The 12472-nt window shown below is 39.6% G+C and overlaps 1 protein-coding gene across 6 annotated transcripts in view; it reads left to right on the top strand.

The window, feature by feature from the left end:
• LOC134336925 (protein CASP-like) overlaps positions 1–12472 on the top strand; it is a 621546-nt gene that overhangs the window by 312946 nt on the left and 296128 nt on the right. For 4 of the 6 annotated variants that reach the window (XM_063031579.1, XM_063031574.1, XM_063031575.1 and 1 more), the window contains exons 14-15: positions 5473–5569; positions 6208–6879. In XM_063031579.1, the coding sequence (XP_062887649.1) occupies positions 5473–5569; positions 6208–6879 (769 nt within the window). The remainder of the gene's footprint in view (positions 1–5472; positions 5570–6207; positions 6880–12472) is intronic. The other 2 variants (XM_063031576.1, XM_063031578.1) reach the window with 1 other exon arrangement.

Genomic DNA, 12472 nt, shown 5'->3' with positions numbered 1-12472 from the left:
TGACTCCTCAGATTTTATTCCAGTCCCGATGAAGGGTCTTGGCCTGAGTCGCCGTAGAGGCTGCCTGGACACTGAGTTCCTTCAGTATTCTGTGTGTGTAGCTGAGGCAGAGTCAGTCTGAATGTGAACACGACAGTCATCCGGAGAGTGCTGGAGGATCTGGAGGGTAGCGAGGAGAAATGGAGAAACAGTAACAATAGATTGCAGAACACAAATGGTTACATGGTGCTGCAAGCACCAATGGACTCCAGGAAACTGAGCCAAAACTCTATTTGAACTTCAGAAAAATTAGACCCAGATACAGCTGTAAATTTAGGGCCAGCACCTTGGGTTCCTATTGTTTTTAGCACACCTACAGAAGAGCATAGCGGGGAGTTAGCTGAATATCTGGAAGAGGTGCCAGTGGATTTGTTGTGAAGCCAATAAGAGGAGAGATCTGATTACCCTTGCCAACCGTCATTGAGTGCGACCATATTCCGAACAACAGGGATGAAATCCCAGTTCCTGAAACTGCATGTGGTCATTCATACCTTAAGGACATAGCTGACTTGACTCTTCTGCGATTCTCCTGTTGCTTTGCAGAGGCACCATCTGTGTACATAAGGTACGTGAACAGTACAATGGTCGGCATGACGCACCTTATGCCCACAACAATGCTCTACAGTACCAGCAACCCTGGTTCAATTCCTGCCGTTGTCTCTAAGGAGTTTGTTCATTCTCCCCAGGACTGTGTGGGTTCTCTAGTTTCCTCCCACAGTCCAAAGATGTACCGGTTGGTAAGCTAATTAGTCATTGTAAATTGTCCCTTGATCAGGCTAGTGTTAAATTGGGACTTGCTGGGCGGCATGGCTCAAAGGGCCGGAAGGGACTACTCCACGCTGTATCTCAATAAATAAATAGATAAATGTCTGGACCTGGCAGGATCATAGTGTGTGAAGTCTACCTTGGTGGTGCTCATCAGCACACTTTCAGTGTATTTAAAACTAGTGTCCTGGACAGTGTTCATCCAAGTCATTTCAAACCCTGAGAGAGTAGTATCGGTATGAAAGAGAAGATTGTAGGAGTGGCCAAAGGCAGCCTTTGCAGTGGTTGGCACATTTGTAAACAACCTCTTAGGACAGAGCAACTGAATCCAGCAAAGGTTAGAATCCTTGTTGTTCAAAGACAGGTGTATTTAGAGGAAGTGTCATCCATCGCGAAGCACGAAATTCTCCCAATCCAAAGTTTCCCAAGTAAACTCTTTCCCTTTCTTGACTCTGAGGGGATACTGCAAGTTGGAGGACATAGTTAGTGGGCACAACTCACTTCAGAGGGAGTACCTCATCCAATTGTCATTCTGGTTGAGTACTATGTCACTGCTCTGCTCATCAGACATTACCACAAGTAAGTAACCACCTGGCCACGCGCCAACATAGGGGTGTATCAGTATTCTGGTCAGATGCTAAATGCATTTCATTGGCTTTGTATCTGTACTTGGCACAATGACAATGAAGTTGAACCTAATCTAATCTGTATGGTAACGTAAGACCAACAGTTGCCCATGCTGCAAGTCTCCCCTCTCCACGCCACCGATGTTGTACAAGGGAAGGACACTAGGGCCAATACAGCTTGGCATCGGTGTCATCACAGAGCTGCCTCAGCTAAGGCTCGCCTAGCGACCTTCAGATAATCAGACCGACGCCTTAACCACTTGGCCACGCACCACATATATGCACAGGTGAAATTCAATGCTGACACCAACATTCACAAGGAAGATATGAGCTAAGAACAAAACGGTGCAAAATTATACAAGAAAGAATGCAATTAGATTTTAAAAAAGTTAAAAGTTGATTGTAGTGCAAAGTGATCAGTGTTGCTTTACTGAAGTAGTGATTAGGGTTGTGCAGGTTGGTTCAAGAACTGTATGGTTGAAGGGAAGTAGCTATTCTTGAACCTGGATGGTGAAGATCTTTGAAGTAGGATGTTACCTTCTACTGATGGTGGGAAACAATGTGTCAATTATGTATTGGACTTGTGTCCACTTCTCTCTACAGCTTTTTACGTTCCTGCTCATTTAAATTACACTAACAGACTATGATGTAACCAGCTAGGATAATTTCAACTCTATAGAAGTTTATTAGATTGTCTGGTGACAAGCTGAACCTCTTTAACTTTCAAGGAAAGTAGAGACACTATTGCTCCATCCTTGTGATTATAAAAAGTGTTTGCGAAAGACCAGGTCATTCAATATGTCAACATTCAGAAATTTTAAGCTCCTGATGCTCTCCACTGCTGATCCATCAATATAAATCTGTCAGAGGGCAGAAGTGAGTGGAGTTGCTATTTCTAAGGAGAAGATGCTTGGGAAGCTGAAAGATCTGAAGGCAGATAAGTCACCTGGACCAGATGGACTACACCTGAGGGTTCCGAAAGAGGTAGCTGAAGAGATTATGAAAGCATTAGCAATGATCTTCCAAGAATCACTAGATTCTGGAATGGTTCTGGAGGACTGGAAAATTGCAAGTATCACTCCACTCCTTAAGAAAGGAGGGAGGTAGAAGAAAGAAAATTATAGGCCAATTAGCCTGACTTATTCTAGCCTCTAGAGGGTTACAATAAAAAAGCAAGAATGTAATGCTGAGGCTTTATAAGGCGTTGGTCATACTGCACTTGGAGTATTGTGAGCAGTTTTGAACCCTTTACCTAGCATTGGAGAGGGTTCAGAGGAGGTTCATGAGAATGATTCCAGGAATGAAAGGGTTATCTATCATGCCTTTGATGGCTCTGGACCTGTACTTGTTGGAGTTTAGAAGAATGGGGGTGGGGAATCTCACTGAAAAATTTTAAATATTTAAAGGCCTCGATGAGTGGATGTGGAGAGGCTGTTTTCTATAGTGAGTGAGTCTAGGATGAGAGGACACAATCACAGAATAGAGGGATGTCTGTTTAGAACAGAGATGAGGAGAAAGGCAACAGTTATACCAGTGCCTAAGAAGAATAATGTGAGCTGCCTTAATGACTATCACCCAGTAGCACTCACATCTACAGTGATGAAATGTTTTGACTAGACTGAACTCCTGCCTCAGCAAGGACCTGGACCCACTGCAGTTTGCCTATCACCACAATAGGGTAAGGGTAGGGTAAGACAAAGGAACACATACCAATCTTCATAGAGGGATCAGAACTGGAGAGAGAGAGCTGTTTCAAGTTAGTTCCTGGGTGTCAAGATCTCTGAGGACCTAACTTGGTTTCAACATATCGATGTAGCTATAAAGAAGGCAAGGCAGTGACTGTACTTCATTAGGAGCTTGAAGAGATTTGGTATGTCAACAAAAACACTCAAAAACTTCTATAGATGTACCGTGGAGAGCATTTTGACATCACTGCTTGGTATGAGGATACTACTGCACAGGGCCAAAAGAAGCGGCAGAGGTTTGTAAATTTAGTTGGCTCATCTTGGGTACTAGCCTACAAAATACCCAGAACATCTTCAAGGAGTGGTGTCTCAAAAAGGCAGCTCCTGTTATTAAGGACCCCCAGCACCCAGAGCATGCCCTTTTGACATTGTTACCATCAGTAAAGAGGTACAGAAGTCTGAAGGCACACCGATTCAACAACAGCTTCCTCCCCTCTGCCATCCAATTCCTAAATAGACGTTGAACCCTTGAACACTACATCATTTTTAATATATATTCTGTTTTTGCATGATTTTAATCTATTCAATATACATATACTGTGATTGATTTACTTACTTATTTACATTTTTTCTTCTATATTATGTATTGCATTGAACTGACGCTGCTAAGTTAACAAATTTCATGACACGTGCCTGTGATAATAAACCTGATTCTGATTCTGATGAGAAAATTCTTTGGCTAGAGGGTAGTGGATCTGAGGAGCTCATTGCCACAGATGGCTGTGGAGGCCAAGTCAGTGAGTATTTTTAAAGTGGTGGCTAATAGGTTCTTGATTAGTCATGGCATCAAAGGTTACAAGGAGAATGAGATTGAGAGTGAAAATAAATCAGCCATAGAAACATAGAAATATAGAAAATAGGTGCAGGAGTAGGCCAGTTGGCCCTTCGAGCCTGCACCACCATTCAGTATGATCATGGCTGATCATGGCCATGATGGTATGGCAGAGCTGACTCAATGGGTTGAATAGTCTAATCTGATCCTATGCCTTATGTTCTACTTGCGTTTATAAGTAAGGACATTGTATATTAAAGTTAGCAAGTCATGTACTGTATAAATAATTGGTGGGACCTCATTTGGAGTACAGCAAGGATGTGGAGTATGTGGAGAGTATGCAGAGGTTCACTAGGATATTAACAGGGCATTCATTATAAGAAATTGGACAAATTAGGGTTGTTTTCTCTGGAGTGTTGAAGGCTGAGGGGGAACCTGATAGAAGTTCGTAAAACTATGAGAAGCATAACTAAGATAGATAATTAGTCTTTTTTCTGAGCGGAAATGTCGAATACTAAAAGGTATAGGTTTAGGGAAAAAGGGAGAAAGTAAAAGATATTTGCAAAACAAGTTTTTACACAGAGAGTGGGAGGTGCCTGCAATGCGCTGTCAGGAGAGATGGTGGAAGCAGATAAAACAGCATTTAGAGGTCATTTGGACAAGCATATGAATAAGCAAGGAATGGAGGGATATAAACCACATGTAGGCAGATGGGATTGGTTAAAATTAACATTACCATTGACACAGCCATTGTGGGCTGGTGGGCCTTTCCCTGTTCTGGTTTCTGTGTTCCTATGTATATTTTTTTTATAATTCTTATGTGTTTGCATCAAATAAAAAGTAAATTAAAAAATAGGTTAATGCTTTGGCAGGATAAAATTACAAAGTTCCTTACCCATCCACACACAAACCTAATCTTCTTTTCTTGCCAGTTCTTCTGGCAAAATAGATTTTGGATAACATCTGAAGCATTAAATCCTAATCTGGGGATAAGGAGGTGCAGTAGATTTTGGGCATAGAGACAAAAAATGTTCACAGTTAAGAGATTAATTTGATTATTTCAGAATTGTAAAATTTAGCTGGTAATTGGAAGAATGGATTAAAAATTTTCCTATTAGATTTGTTAGCAAAGTATGCCAAATTCTCCTTTCGGTCTATTTTACTTGTTTTTAGAACACTATGTTGTTTCTGTGTTGCCAAGCTGGAATAATTGTGCTATGTTTGTGAATTCTTTCCTATATGTTGTAGTAGGAGCATTGCTTCCTAGTTTCTTCATTGTGAATTAATGGACTTTCAAATATGAATTATGTCATTTCATCCAGAGTGGTTGTTAATAAACAAGGCTTACCAGGCAGTTCGTGAAATCAGTGTGCCTTCAAAGGACTTTGGAACTGGAATTGATTGCCTTGGGCTGCATGTTTGCCATTAATTTAAATTCTTAATGAATCCTTGATTAAACATGTTGAGTACTAAAATATCACGTGCTTAACATTAAATAAATCTGACTTCATTGTTGCTTTAACAGGATGCATCCAAGACTCTAGAGGTACTTCTGCTGGAAAAGAACCGCTCACTACAATCTGAAAATGCAACTCTGCGTATCACCAACAGTGACCTTAGCGGTAGGTCTTTGCATTTGCAGAGTATGTAGCTGTGCTTGGGGAATGTGAGTACATATCCTGAGATCAAAGCCTGCATTAGTGCATGGCAGCAAGATTTTTGTGTATTATACCCTTCTAAATCACTAAATTATAGTTGTGTATTTGTACAGACTGGGTAATAGGACGAAGCTTTCATGGAAACATTGATTTATTTAAAAAAATCAGATGCTTTTGAACTTTATTGATGCATTTGGGTTTTTAAGCCTTGTTTTTTTGTTTCCCTCATAGGTTTCTCTCAGAGCATACATTCTATAGCCAATGCAGTATTCAATCATATTGAATTGATGCTATTTTGTATTTGCTGCAATTATCTCTCCAAGTAGGATTTTATATTTGTTAAACTAATGATGCCTAATATTTGCTATGGGCTACGTAAATGATTGTTAGGAATTCTCCAGACTGTTACTTACAAGAAAGGTACAAACAACAAATGCATGACATCTGCCGTTGGGGGCTAGTCTGGCATAGTCAAATTTGACCATCCATATCAACAGCAAAGCCCTTTGAAAAACAGACAATTTTGGGCTAAAGTTTGCTAATTTTCATGGTTTTACTTTTTTCACTCCCCCATAATGCATTGTGTTTGACCTTTCTTGTAGGGTCAGCTGGGAGAAATGGGAAAGAACGACTTGAAAGTCTGCGTCCTTCGACCTCACCAACTCCCCCTCCCTCAAAGTTGCTGCGCAACACGAATGAGCAGGCTTCCAGTGCTAATGGTACGCACCAATTTTCACCGACGGTTTTAGGTCAAGATTTTTACAGTTCATCATTGGCAAGCTCCCCGATCCCCCTGGCCTCTGCAGGGAAATTTGCACTAAACTCGCTTCTTCAGCGGCAGCTAATGCAGTCCTTCTACTCCAAGGCAATGCAGGATGCGGGAAGCACAACCATGCTTTTTCCAACAGGTCCTTACAGCACAAACTCCATATCATCCCCAAGCCCCATACAACCGAGCGCTGACTTGAATGGAATGATCCCTTCACCCAGCCAGTCAGAGAGTGCTGGAAGCATATCCGAGGGCGAGGAGCTGGATACAGCGGAAATTGCACGGCAGGTTAAAGAGCAGTTGATCAAGCACAATATTGGCCAACGGATATTTGGACATTATGTACTGGGGTTGTCTCAAGGCTCTGTAAGTGAAATATTGGCCAGACCGAAACCGTGGAATAAGCTGACTGTTCGAGGGAAGGAGCCCTTTCACAAGATGAAGCAATTCCTGTCTGACGAACAGAATATTCTGGCCTTGCGGAGCATCCAGGGCAGGCAAAGAGGTGGGTGATGGATTTAATCTTCATTCTGAATCCCTTAAAGTTCTTATGGTTGCCCTGCTTTTCTCGATAAAGTAGGAAGTAGAATATTATTTTGATCATTTGAGTAAATTGATGCGTCTTTGTAAATGGGTGGTGCAGGAATCTTCACCTTAATTCTATGCCCTCTATTCTGAGATTTACCAACGGTGGGGAAAATAATTACTATTTACTCTCTATCCTTGTAATTTCACATACCTCTTATCAGGTTACCCCTCAGCCTCCTCAACTCCAAGGAAGCCAAATCCAGCCTATCCAGTCTCTTCTTATAATTCCTATCCTGGCAACATTCTCGACCATCTCCAGTATAACTGCATCTTTTGTATAGTGTGCTAACCAGAGCTCCACATAATACACTCGGTGTGGATTAATCAATGTATTATAAAGATGGAACATGATGTCTCAAGTTTTATATTCTAACCTTATTCATCAGGATATCCAAACACCTGTGCTGCTACTTTCAGGAATCTGTGGACTTGTCCTGTGTTCACCAACATACCCTAGAGCACATCCAATCCTTGATTGCCTTCCCAAAATACATTTTTTCACATTTGTCAGGATGAATTTTAATTTGCCATTGCCCCACCCAAATTTTAGAGAACTTTCCTCACTATCTACACCACCAGCAGTTTTCATATCTATGTTGTTTATGGGACCATTGCTAACCATTGCTAGACATAGAGTAAACCCACTTTATGTCTAACCCTTGAAAGGATTGAATAACTTGGTGTGCCTGGCAAAGAAATGTTTCTCATTCTGAGTAACCAGATCTCAGTTGTCTTATTTGGCAACTGACTATAATATTCCTGTTTAAAATTGCTCCTGCTGATGCCGGATGAGAACAGAATTGAGCCACCATTGCCTATTTTGGCTTGTTGGACTTTATAAGAACATCAGCAGGAGCAAGGGTGGGCCATCCAGCTTCTCAACTCTGCTCCATCATTGAGTAAGGTTGTGACTGATCCGAACTTGACATTAATCCTTTTTCACTCAATTTTTGAAATTCCTTTGTAGTCTAAAAATCTATCTGCCTTGGCCCTGATTTTGAAAGGAGAAATTTCCCTCATCTCAGTCTTAAAAGACTATTTTCTGCCTTGACTGAGTGTTCATTAACTCTAGAATCCCTCAAACATCTGCTTAGTATCCAACCTGTCAATCACTCTTGAATCTTGATTGTTACAGTGGCTTCTCATTCAGCTAGCTAAACACCAGAGGCTGTAGGCTTGTTTTGCATATCATTCTTTCTAGGACATTCTGTTGTTTCTTGGCATGAGTCTTGTTCAGCTTTTCCAGATTTCCAGAACAAGGATCAGTTATCTTTAATAATACCAAGTAATATTATTATTAATGCCTTGTAGAGTTGTGGCTTGTTAATATTCTGTCTTTCTAGTTCAGATGTCAGAATACCACAAGTCCCTTGCCATTTGACTAATGTGCTTTTATTCCTCCTTCCTACTTAAAGTGGACACCACATTTCCCCCCCCCCATTTCAAGTTTATGCGGTTCATTGTGGTGCACTTGTCTATATCTCTTTCCCAATTCTTTTTGTCCTGCTTAGCAGACTCATTTATGTTATATTTGGTCCTTTCATCTGCCATTCTTTCAGATTGTGGATAGCTGAGATCCCACCACAGAATGCTAAGGTTTATGTAACACTAGTTTTATGTAACCATATTAAAAACGCCCAGTGAACAAATAGAAAACCAATCTTGATCCATGCTAATTTATTACCCTCATCCCAGGAGTCCACACAAGAGTATTTTTTTTCTCTGAAACCTTATTGAATTCCTTTTGCAAATCCAACTACATGTCTTCTACAAGCTTCCTGGTGGCTACATGGTCAAAAAACTTGTTAAACATTATTTCTCTTTCACTGTGTGGACAGTGCCTATTCATTTTATGGTCTTAAGTGTTCTGTTATCACTTTATTTGTAATGGTTTTCAGCATTTGCTGATCTCATTCCCATTTAGCCAAATTCACTCAAGTCAACACCAGAGTGAAATATCATTAGAAAATAATCTTGGCTGTAAGTTTGATTAGTTCATTTTAGATAGAAAGAGAAGCTTACTTAAAATGAAATTACATTAAAATTGACAAATACATTCTCTATTTCCATGAAGTACTTTCTTGTGATATTGGAAAAAAGGAGACAGATTATTTCAAAATGGTACATGTAAGCTTGACTATAAATATTCTATTAAGGTTTTAATGCTTGTGTTAAAAAGAATATTGTCTTTAAGTTGTCATTATGATATTGTAATGAGATAGTTTAAAAGTATTGGAAACTAAATCCTATCCCTCAGGTATGCTGGGGAAAGACTTAGTATCCTGCTCATTTATAATTAGCCATTACTTTTGTGCACTATTAAGTAAACTGTGATGCTTACTCTGCAGAACTTTACAAGAGTAAAGAGCTGCTGGAAAAATGCTGGGAAAAATGAATTGTGCAGAATCTAAAGAGGCAGAAACTGTTAAATAAATCAGTTATTTTCACCAAGGATGAAACTGTTTCTCTCTCTACAGATGCTTTTGTTTATTTAGAATATGCCCATCATTTTCTCTCTCTCTGGATTCTCTTCAAATGCTCCAAAATAGTTTTTTAGAGGTTGTGTGCCATCACCTTGCTATTGATTTATAAACTAAACAGCAAAATTCTTATCATAGAGAAAAGTGATTAGTGGTTGAAGCTTCAGAGTGTAGTTTACTCCAGGGTTAAATAATTGAGTATCTTCTGATCTTATTGCCAGGGAGAGTAGCCAGATTTAAAGTACTGTATGGTTTTGATGTAGTTTCAAGTAGTGGTTGGGTGACAATTTAAATATTAACATGGTAGCAGTAATATAATGATACAATATGATTTTGTAAGCTTTTATTTGAAAACAGTTGCACAAGTGGGGTTACTTGTGGCAACACACACAAAATGCTGGAGAAGCTCAGAAGGTCAGGCAGTATCTATGAAATAGTCAATGCTTTGGGCTGAGACCCTTCTTCAGGTTGCTTGTAGCTCAGCTGTTTTATCCAATGAGTCCTGAACCATTAAAGCCCCAGTTTCAACAAGTGATGCGCAGAGTCAGTTGGTCCGGAGCAGTGTATTGATGAGTGGAGACTTAGTGTGGATGTCCTGGTGGAAGTACGTCAGGGTTTTTGTTCCCTGCTGGATGTGTGGAGGATGTGGGTGTGAGTGACAGAGGTTTAGGCTCAATTACTATTTCTCCTCTCTGTATCCTTTGTTTTGTGTTTACTTGTACATCCTATCATAAATTTATGTTTGTCAGCTACTGAAATCCTCAGGGTAACAGCTGCCAGGCAGGTAAAGGTCAGAGCTCTTGAGTGTGAGGGATGAAGTAAAAAAATATAACTTTTGACTAGATTCCAACATTATGTATTATCTCAGGGTTTCGAGACCTGGAGGGAATATTATGAATGTAGCATTGACATAGACTTCAAGATGTTAATGTGTGGATGTCACAGCATTTTTATGGTAGTTGCTTCTTCGTAAAACTAATTAGAAATAATGTCATTATTTTGCATTAAATAAAACTGGATTGTCAGAAGATAGAATGCCTCGAAGTTCATCCCCACTCACTAGCACTCTGAACACTATGAAGCATCAGACTTCAGTGGAAGCAGAGTGGAACGTGTTGTCACTGCTGTATTTAATGCTATTTCTAGGTGAGACTTAAAGCATTCTCTTGAATTTGATCTCCATGTAGTACCAGTTTAGCTTTGATTTCTCCTGTTGATATTTAACATTTGTGGAAACCCTAGCTCTCCTCATTTCTGCTTCACTCCAGAATTACATAGTTTGACAGTTCAGATAATCATTCTTCTCTTGATATCAGACTTCCACACTGTATCATATCATTACCTCCGATCCTCTAATTTCCAAGCAGATGCTCCAACTGGGGCATTATCTAGTCAAGCCTGAGGAAATAAAATGTAGATAAGAAGGAAAATACTGCAAGTTTTGAAACCGTGGAATGAAAGTAGCAAGATGCAAATTCACTGGGTGATTTGCACATGACAGAGGTGGTAATATTTTCTTCAAAGAAACTTTAAACACAAAGAATAAGGTTGTGTAAAAAAGTATAATTATGAACATCCATCTCTTGACCAGGATAGTATGATGGAAAAACTAGTGATGAATAGATAATCAAACTAAATATGGCACTGCTGTTTCTCTATCCTCCTCACTGAAACAAAGATTGTAGAATTGGTTGGTGTGGCATATTCCACAATATTCAACATGGGGTCTTTTAAGTGCAAATCCATCTCCATCTTGGTGGCATTGCCGCTAATTTGACATGCATTTCCCCCTCAGAAAAGTTGTCTTCTTTTCTCCTTTTGTAGTTACCAGTTACTTTCTCGTGTCAACAGTTATGATTTTCTATAAAACTGAACTGTGCAGTGAGTAAGTTCAGTGATGGAAGGTACTGCTGGAAGGGTATTGTAACATTAAGCTCTATGTAGAGTGCATATTGTACTGGCACAATTATTTTCAGTGCCAGCACTGGTTGTTACAAAATAAGGTAACTAAATTACGTGTTGGATAAGGTACTTGAGGAGATACTTTGTTGAGTTTCTTATCAGTATTAAGCCATTGGAATTGAACCAATTGATTGTAAAATTCATTTATTTAAGTGTTCTTTTTAAACACTAAGAAAGGGAGCAGGAGTAGGTTGTAGATCTACAACCCCACTCTGCAGCAGTAATGCTTGTGGCTGATCATTTGCATTGATTAATCTTTGATAGCTTTTCAAATGTTTGTTGAGTCTCCATTCCCACAGATTTATTTATCTCAGTCTTGATCTTTATCAACATGTGAACATCTGCATCCCTCTTGTAGTTTCACAACCTTTTGTGTGAAGAAAATTCTGCTCATCTCAGTAGAACAATGACAATAGAAGATTTTTTTACATAGCACTTCTAATGCAGCAAAACTTTTGAAAGGTCCTCTGGTTTGAGAGAAGGCCTGGCTTGAACGTGGTGATAGGAAGGTGGTTTGGGTTCAGTAATGGCAACAGTAGCTGAACGACTTGAGCGTGGTGAAACTAATGTGTTTAGATTTGATCAGGAAATTTGAATTGGAGAGGCACAAGTATTTTTGAAAGGTTATGAGTGGTTACAGAGATAAGGCTAGTTGAAGCCATGAAGTCTTTGAAAACAAGAATTCAATTAGAAAAAATTACGTAAACTAACTGGTTGTCATTATAGGTCTCTGAGCATGTGGATGATGGAGAAATGGGAATGGTATGAATTAGGATGTCAACAACAGTTTTGTGTGACCCCATTTTTACAGTGGGTTAAAGAAAAAGGCCAACCAGAAATTCTTTAGGTCCAATCTCGAGTCAGCATAGATGTGGAAATGCTTACAGCTGCAGATGAACAGAGACGTGCAAAATATTATAGAAGGCAAAATAGGATATAAATATGTGGTCTGAATCTCATGTTGTAGCCAAGTAATTTGTCTTCATTGAGGGATCAGCAGTGGAAAGGGTGAACAGTTTCAAGTTCCTGGGTATCAGTATTTCTTAAGATCTAACATACTGATGCAAT

This window comes from Mobula hypostoma, chromosome 23 (assembly GCF_963921235.1).
Source record: "Mobula hypostoma chromosome 23, sMobHyp1.1, whole genome shotgun sequence".
Lineage (NCBI taxonomy): Eukaryota > Metazoa > Chordata > Chondrichthyes > Myliobatiformes > Myliobatidae > Mobula > Mobula hypostoma.
This window is presented reverse-complemented; position numbering and strand designations above follow the sequence as displayed.